General features: G+C 32.1%; 1 protein-coding gene across 1 annotated transcript; it reads right to left on the bottom strand.

Moving 5' to 3' along the window:
* Positions 1-1,677: 1,677 nt before the first annotated feature.
* On the bottom strand, positions 1,678-2,803 carry LOC133328635 (peroxisomal biogenesis factor 3). The gene has a single exon (XM_061537179.1). The coding sequence runs from the start codon at positions 2,801-2,803 to the stop codon at positions 1,679-1,681; it is 1,125 nt and encodes a 374-aa protein (XP_061393163.1). The 3' UTR covers position 1,678.
* Between the last annotated feature and the right edge of the window lie 6,490 nt (positions 2,804-9,293).

The following is a 9,293-nucleotide window of genomic DNA, read 5'->3' as shown; positions in this document are numbered from 1 at the left end:
GTTATTCCCTCGCCTGTATATGTGTTGTTGTTATTGTAAGTTTGTTTACTCAAGTTTGTTGTTGTTATTGTTCACTCAGTAAGTTTGTTGTTGTTATTGTTACTCAATGTGTTTGTTGCATTGGTAGATTGTTCGTGATCTAGGTGTTACCAGATCGTCTAGAAACTTCTGTAGCGACAGGCAGGGCTCATATAAATAGAGGGAATGGAAAGGCAGTGAGTCAGTTGTGAATCAGATCGCGAATTGAAACCGTCGTGTAAAGTAAAGTGCAAAGTAAAGTTGTGTGAATAAAATCATTGTAATAATCGTAATCAGAAAGAACCCGCGTTTTATTTGGTACGAATTGTATCGGGAAATAAAACAACGTCTGCACGGGATTTAGTAAAATCTAAGAACGTAACAATACATATCATGTAATAAGAAGAAGCATTGGTTCTTATTGGATCTTAGTTTTCTTAATTTTTTTTATTACCATGACTGACAAGCACCTTTCAAATGTTAGTAGTCAATAGTGATTTACTATGTACATTTCCTACAGGGACATAACTTTACATATACACACACACATACACAGTGCAGAATGAAAGAAAAAAATTGCGGTTTTTAGAAACTGAATTTTTGTGTGATTTTTCATTTTCAGGTAATAGGTGCCCAGCATCGAACAGTAGGGTCATTTCGGAAGATCGATGACTTCAAATGCAAATAACTCAGCGACTACTTAACCGATTTTCATAAATTTTGCAAAAATGGTTAGAGGGAATTATAAAGTTTTATTATCTATTGGTTATACATATATAAAATTATGTTATGTAAGAGAAAATCAGCATTATGTGATAGTTGAAAGTTATTTACAAAAATCGAATAATTTTGTTTTATATAAGAACGGATCGACAGAGGGGCGGATGGACATTTGTAAATCGATGTGTATATAGCCTTATTAACAGCTATACGTCTGAGGGTATAAACATTTCTTGTACACATTTATATAAGCATAGAAATATATTTGATATCAAAAAATAGAAATAGCAACACCCATTGTATTTTATGCGATAAATATTCAGATTGCAAAAACATAATCACTTTATCCTCTCGTCATTGACCAACTGTTAATCTTATCCTGTGATGATGCACATGCCGTTTAAGGGGTGGTTTATCTGCTGCCCATTGAAGCCACCAAGTACAAATGTGTGTGTATGTAAAAATTGAAAAGCTTTAATTTAACATCTGTCTAGTTTTTGGAAATGTTTTTTTTTTCAAAGGAAAAACACAAGGGGTCCTAACGAATATTCAAATTGAATTTTCTGAAGTGAATAAAATTTACTTGGTTAATAATTCAAACAATTATCATTACATTGACCAATTTCGATTTATTATTATTATTATTTTTTTAATTCTGTACACAAAAACTAAAATAAATGAGGAATGCAAAAGATTTTGTTTTAAAAGACATACAGAAATAATTATTTTTTCCAATACATATCAAAAAATCATAAGACAATTTATTTTTATACATAAAAAATTATTATAATGTAATTTTCATTTTATATTACACCATTTCTTTTATTGTTTATAAATTAAAAAAGTATTTTTCTTTGTTAATTATAAAGCTAAATGACGACTGCATACTTCCCCCATAAAGGCTCGCTCGCTCTACCTCTCTCTCGTTCTCTTCCTCCCTCTACGTTGACGAAAATGTTTCATAGACATTGGCACCCAACACCTTTGTCTTGTCCGATATCACATAGAATGTCAGTAAGGAGGTGGCCAAATTTTGTGGTCTCGTTTCACTGTCAAAACCCTTTGCTGTCATTGTACTGGCAATGGGTATAACACGGGCCAAAGCAATTTGTATACTGTTGACATTAAAATCTTGAGGCTGCTGCTGTTGCTTTTCACTACTATTCGATGGATTTGTACTTATCGTATGTTTATAACTCTCGGCCATGGCATCAACGGCCAGGGAAAAACCTCGACAAATATTATTGGAACAAACACTACTGGCTTCATCGCTTTCCAAAAGATCCAACGTTTCGTTGAACATTTTTTGCATTAATGCCATGTCGCCACTGAGATGGTCTGGCAATTGGGAAGGTAACAAATATTTGGCCATCTTTGAACAGGGATCGGTACTGGGATCACTGTTTATGGCCATTTGTAGAGACCAAAACAATTGTTCGATATCGGCCAAGCTAAGGGGTTTTGTCAATGGCAATTGACGCATCACCGCCATGACTTTGGCACGTATCAAACGCACCAATTCCGAAAGGCCATCTTCTTGTATAAAATGCCGAATTAATGACAAATATTGCTGTTTAAGATCATCATTTATTTTCCCAGGTTTCTTCTTGCCATACTTATCCGTTGTCGTTGTGGTATCCTGATACAGATAGCCTCCCAACAAATTCAATTGTATCCTTAGGGCCACCACCAACATTGAGGAGGCATATATAAATGTGGTTAGTCGTGTGAAGGATTGTATTTTCATTTCTTCCCACAATTCCAATTTGTTGGGTGGATTTTGTTTCAATTGTTCAAGCAACTCATCTGTGGAACATTCCTTAATGATGGCCTGCATTAGTTCGGCGCCCATACCCAATATCACCTGATTGCATGTCTTCTCTGTCGATTCGAAATGTTGAAGGCGACGACTTTTCTCTAGAAATTCACGGGCCTGTTTCTCTTGCATTTCGACTAGTTTATTTTGGGCATATTTGAAGAGGAATATGGAACCGCCAACCACAACACCAGTAACAATGAATTTTCGACGATGGCGTGTCAGGAAATCATTTAAACGGGACAACATTTTGGTAGGTATGTAACGCTCGATTTAAAATTGTTGTGATAACTGCTCTGATGACTATTCAAAATTGTTTTGAAAATGTTTTTTTTTTCACACAAATTTATTGGTGGTGGGTTTTTCGTGTTGTTTTTGTATTGTCGTTGTTACGAATGTCTTGCTCCTGAGGGAATGTGGGCGGGCGTGTTACTTTTCTTTGGGTAACTACTTTCCGTCTGTGGGATTTCTCACAGATGTTTGCTCTACTTTGTTTCTTTCTTTCAAATGTCAGCTGTTATCCTTTAACCTCAATAATCGAATTGCTATTGGAATGTTGGGCAACAACAAAAAACTGTAAAAAATAAAAAGAGAAAAATAGTTATAATTGAGAAATTTTAATATAAAAATAAAAAATATTTTTTTTATAGAAAATTAGCAGACTTTAGTGAAGGTTACAAATTTAGATAAAACGTAAATATGTTTTTAATAGAATATTTAGTATAAATATAGGTCCTTGGATTGGTAATTTAAGACTTTATCCTGTGGACAAAAGCGAAATATTTTTATTTTAAATTATTAAAAAATAAAAATATTTTTATTTTAATTTATTAAAATAAAAATATTATTTTTATTTCAAATTATTAAAAATAAAAATGTTATTTTTCTTTTTATATTAAAATTCCTTTCTAAATATCCGACCTTCGGTGGACTTGGATAAAGGGCCAAATCTTGGAAAGTATGGCTTTTCGCCAGAAATTATTGCGATCGTCAGAGTTATAATCAGTTTGATGGTAATCGGAAACTGGACATTTGTATAGAAAAGTCATCAAAATCGATATTTCTTTTTGGGACTAAATACATCTCCATTAAAATTTTTATATATCACCAGAAGGAACTTGACTAGATCATAAATAAATATTTCTTAAACCTTTCGTAGAGGGTCTCATTTAAACTTTAGACCCATTTTGGTTACTTTGTTGTTTTGGTGATATGCTTCTGCACTACAGATTAGTAATTTCGACAACAAATTCTTTTCGATAAGATTATCGCCTGAAATCATAAACTACTGATTAGCCGGCCAGCTAGCCGCCCTATTTACATACCTTTAATTTCCCTCAATACAGGTGGTGAATAGATGTGACCAGTAAAAGGTTTCTCTTTTCTTCGTTTTTTGATTTCTTTGGTGTGATAATGATGACCTATAATTGTTAATATTTAAATGAATAATTAATATTGCTATATCGATTAGTTACCAAAGAACAAAAAAACATTTTACTTACTATGATTTCGTTACGATCCACAATTGAGCTTCCCAAAAAATTTGTTTCAATTAGGACCGGTTTTTGTTAAGAATTTTTGTTTTTATTAAATACACAAAATGTTTTAGTATTTTGTTTTATTAGCACACATAAAAGTTCGAAGGTACGTCGTTTTCGGTTTGTTAGATTCTTGGAATTGCAGTTTATTTGGCATGCATTGTTTTGCTAGATCATTTCTTTTTATTTTTGATAATTATCCTATTGTTGTATGTATCTGCCTCTTGGTTTTATTGTAGAAACATGTGCTGTTTTATTTAAAATTGTATTTTTTGTATAAATTAATTCGGTTTTCTTTAGTAAATGAAGAAAAAGTAGTAAATCAATGAACTTTACACTGACTTTGACAATTCGACAGTCTGCTTGTGTTAGGCCACCGTCAACCATCAATGTGTTGTCAAATAGGGGTGATTGCTAATAAACAACAATCACTGTGAAATGATAGCACACAGCACAAAACAGCTGATGGAAATAAAGACAATGTTGCAATTGAAAATTGAATTATTAATATTTGAGAAATAAGTTTAAATATTAATAATTAGAAATATATGTGTATATATAATGACTTTTTAATAATTAATTGTTGTAATACACCACAAAGGATGACATTTACACTTTGCCTCCAATGCATGCATCGGCATCACTGTTGGAGTTTTTTGTACCTTTTTACATGTAGGGTTGCATTTTTTAGTACTTTTATAATAGGTCTAAACTCGTATAAGAAGAAACAGGCCGATTCAAGGCCTACAAATAAGTTCATCCAGGGAGAAGAGCTAGATATCAGCTCCATTTCAAGTTTGCTTTCAAATTCTATTAGAAAAATGTAAATAAAGTCAAAATTTGGGCCGATTTTTAATTTTTTTTGGGTTTTAGGTAGACTTTTATTAAACTTTTGGACTACTTAACATATTCATGATGTTTTTTTAGACGGGGTACAGACAAATTGAAAGGACTTGAAAGAGTACTTTATTCGTGTGAGAAGTCTTGATATGGAGAATTTTTAAACGATTTAGACAACATGAATGGACGAGGGGGGTCTTTTAGGAGACTTGAGGAGTATTTTTCAGACAACTTGATGGGAGTCTTTAAGTCTGAATTTAGATTAGGCGAGTTTACTTGCGGCAAGTTTTTGTTTGCTAGAGAGAGGGGCAAGGGGAATAGAAATTGAAAAAAATTGCTCGTACCGACAATTTTCTGGCAATTCGTTTTGTGTATTTTGTTTGTAGTGTCAATAATTTGAAATACCAATCAAATATTTTCAAAAAAGAAATATTTTTGAAACCGAATTGCCTTGTATAAACGCATGAAGCAAGTTCAAAAGAGAACGATAATAATTGCCGCTAGTAAACTCGCCTAATCTAAATCAGGACTAAGGTAGTCTTTAGAGGCGACTTAAAGGGAGTCTTTAGAAACGACTTTAAGGGCGTCTTTAGAGATGACTTAAAGGTAGTCTATAGAGACGACTTAAAAGTAGTCGTAAGAGGGCCTTTGAAAACGACTTAAAGGGAGTCTTTAGACACGACTTAATGAGAGTCCTTATAATGAGAGTCCTATATAATCTTTAAAGACGATTTGAACGAGGTGTTTATGGTCGCCTTGAAAGGGGAGTCTATATAGGCGATTAGAATGGAGTTTTTATTGAAGGTACATTATTCAGAGTCAATTCGAGAGACGTTTTTTATAGACATCTTAAAGAAAGATTTATAGGAGATTTAAAAGCAGTCTTTTTGAGCGACTAAAAGGGAATACTGTGGACAGTTAGCGTCTTGGGTCTCCAAAGGCTTTCAACTGATTTTAGTCGGATTTCCAACCAAATTGGCTGTAAAAATGACTTAAAGGTGAGATGACTTAAAGAGAGCCTTTATAGGCGAATAGAAAAGGTCTTTTAAGACGACTTGAACGGGGTCTTTTTAGACGCCTTGAAAGGGGAGGTTATATAGGCGACTTAAAGGTAGTATTTATAGAAGACTTGAAGGGAGACCTTTTGTAGACGACTTTTTGGGTGCCTTTATAGACGACTTGAAGGGAGTTTTTATTGACGAATTGAAAACTGATTCTTCAGACACGATCAGGGAGATGTTTCTTTATAGACGTCTAAAAGAGAGATTTATAGAAGATTTGAAAACAGTCTTTTTGAGGAACTAAATGGGAATACTGTGGACAGGTAGCGTCAACGGCCTCCAAAGAAGGCTTTGCTCCGGCCGATTTTCAAATATTTGAAGTGTCCTAACCGGATTTCCCTCCAAATTGGCTGTAATTTGAAACATCGCTTTCCAATCAGCAGCAAGTGTTCCTAGGAGCCATAAAGTCCTAAAAGGCATCCCGACCCTTCATCTCTATTGTAAGCATACAGAGAATGTGGCGGAACAAATTTTAGAGTTTTTTGGTTTTTTTTTCAGAGGTTAAAGAAAAAAAATTCTCTTGGCAAAAAAATTACAATGCGGGGCCATGTTTTGATTTGAGATGTTTTGAATGCGCATCTAAAATTTTACTTGTTTTGTATTTCAATTTAGTAGAAATGAAAAAAAGTTATATTTCCCAAAAAGTTGTTGTTTTTTTTTTTTTGTAGTTACGTTTTATTAAAACGAAGCTGTGTATAATATATATACGTTACAATACATTCCGTAAACGACGATACATTTTTTGTATGTTTGTTTCAACTGTTTGTGTTTCTTTTTTGTTGTTGGATTTTATTTTTCTGTTTTTTTTTTTAATTGTTTTTTATTTTGTTTTTTGGATAGAACTTACAATAAATGAGTTCAAAGATTTCTTACATTGTTTTACGTACGACGTTATATTTTTTTATTCTTCTGATGCAATCTCTTCTAACTCTTAATACCCATTATCATTATTTTTTTATATTTTCATATTATTATTGTTGTTATTATAATAAACTGTTGTTGGTTTGTTGTTATTAACACACATTGATCAAATAGTTTTAATGCTTAATTGCCAATAATTTTCTTTTTTATTTTATTTTAGTATTTTCTATAATATTTTTTTTTTGTTTGTTTCTTTTTAAATTTTGGTGGTATTTTTTGTGGTTTCTTGTTGTATTAGAAGAAAAAATGAAAAAAAAAAAGGAAATCATATTCGCCGTGTTCCATTCAGAAAAAAAATATTTCACACAAATAGTCACATTTTATTATGATGATGATTATCCTGATAATGGTACGACGATGATGTCCTTTTCTACTTCTTCATCATGTATGTTGTATGTGTGATAATCCTTTTGTTTTCTTTTTTTAAATTAATTTAAAATTATACATTTAAAATGAAAAGAAAATCGTAATTTGTTTGTTTTCTTTTTTATGTTTTTTTTTTTTCCTTTTTTAATATTGCTATAGCAAACAAAAAAGAAGAGAATCAATAGAGCAATATCCGTTTAACGGATAAAAAATAATGTGTATTTAAAAAAATAATAATTATTACTATAAAAATTTCGCGCGAAAAAAGACACAAAACTACTACTAACCCATAAAACAACAGATTTTTTCTTTTTGTTTTTTAAAACTCAAAAAAAAGGCGAGTCATGATGATGATAATTGAAAAGAAATGGATGGGCAAAAAGTTATCAACATTTTGCACAACTGTTTTAATTGAAAAAAATATGCTGTGTAGTTAAAAAAATCTTAATAAAAGAAAGGTTTCCTGAATTGCTTGGATATTTTTTAGTGGTGAAAATGTCTACATATGTTTCCCAAAAAAGGAAATATTTTCAAATGAAACTCAAAGAATTATACAATATAGAGTCTGTAAGGGTACCTGCGTAATGTTAAAATATTTAAAATTTGTGATCATTGTTCCTTGTGATCGTTTATGTTCCAAACACGCAATATTTTCAAAATCAAAATATTTCAAATCAATATTTTCAAAATCAAAAATATCAGTAGGTTTTTTAAAGTGATCGACGAAATTTTTGGGGACATTTTTGAAGCAAAGGTAAACAAATTTAAAATAAAAAAATCGTATTTAAATGTTGGAGGAGTGTTGTAATAATCAGTGACTCTGAAACAGAATAAAAAAAAATCAGAAAAAACGAATTTGGAAAAAATCGAATCCTTAACTCCGTCCACAAAGGTGTCTCCTCTTCAATGTTGTACATAAAGACCCCTACATGTTGTCCATAACGACTTTCCTCAAGCCTTCGGCAAAAAGACAGCTTCCAACTGGTATATAAAACCTGTTTTCAGGTAGTCCAAAAAGCATGCCTTCCATAAAGACTTTCTTCAAGTCGTCTATAAATACCTCTTCCATGTTATCCTTAAAAACTTCTACAAGTCCTCCTTAAAGACATCTATAAAGACTCGTTTCAAGTCGTCTATAAAGACTCCTTTGAAATCGTCTATAAAGACTCCTTCTAAATCGTCTATAAAGACTCCTTCCAAATCGTCTATAAAGAGGCCTTTCATGTCGTCTATAAAGACTCGTTTCAAGTCGTCTATAAAGACCCCTTAAAATCGTCTATAAGGACTCGTTTAAAGTCGTCTATAAAGATTCGTTTCAAGTCGTTTATAAAGACTCTTTCCAAATCGTCGTGTATAAGGACGCCTTTTAAGTCGTCTATAAACACGCCTTTCAAGTCGTCCATAAATACGGCTTCCAAATCGTCTATAAAGACTCCTTTCAAATCATCTATAAAGACTCTTTTCAAATCGTCTATAAAGACGCCATTCAAGTCGTCTATAAAGTCCTCTAGACGCCTATAAAGACCCCTATATAGACTGTAAAGACTGCCATCAAGTTGTCCGGCTATTATAAATCACTTCGGGTGGTCTGCGAAGAGATAAATAAGACTTCTTTTAGGTCGTCCATAAAGACTCTCTTCTAGTCGTCCGACATGTGTGGGACTTAAGAAAAATATTTTTAAAAAAATCTACGCCTCGTAAAGGACTCGAGAAAAATCATTGACATTTTTTGGAACCCAAAAAAATATATTTTTACAATTTTTGTGGAACCCTAGAATAATAGTTTCAAAAAATCTACGTCTTATTTGGAAACCAAGAAAAAAATTTTAACAAATGTACACCTTCTATCGAACCCAATTGAAAATTCTACTCCTTGTATGGGACCCCCTTGTAAAGGACACAAGAAAAATATTTTTAAAATTTTTGTGGAACTTAAGAAAAATATTTTTAAAGTTTTTGTGGAACTTAAGAAAAATATTTTCCAAAAAAATCTATGCCTTGTTTGGAAGCCAA

The sequence above is a fragment of the Musca vetustissima genome, unplaced genomic scaffold, assembly GCF_032173495.1.
Source record: "Musca vetustissima isolate MV318-11 ecotype Yass unplaced genomic scaffold, APGP_CSIRO_Mvet_v1 utg1071, whole genome shotgun sequence".
NCBI lineage: Eukaryota > Metazoa > Arthropoda > Insecta > Diptera > Muscidae > Musca > Musca vetustissima.
This window is presented reverse-complemented; position numbering and strand designations above follow the sequence as displayed.

Coding starts and splice junctions, on each gene's coding strand:
- LOC133328635 (XM_061537179.1), bottom strand. CDS start 2,803: ATGTTGTCCCGTTTAAATGATTTCCTGACACGCCATCGTCGAAAATTC.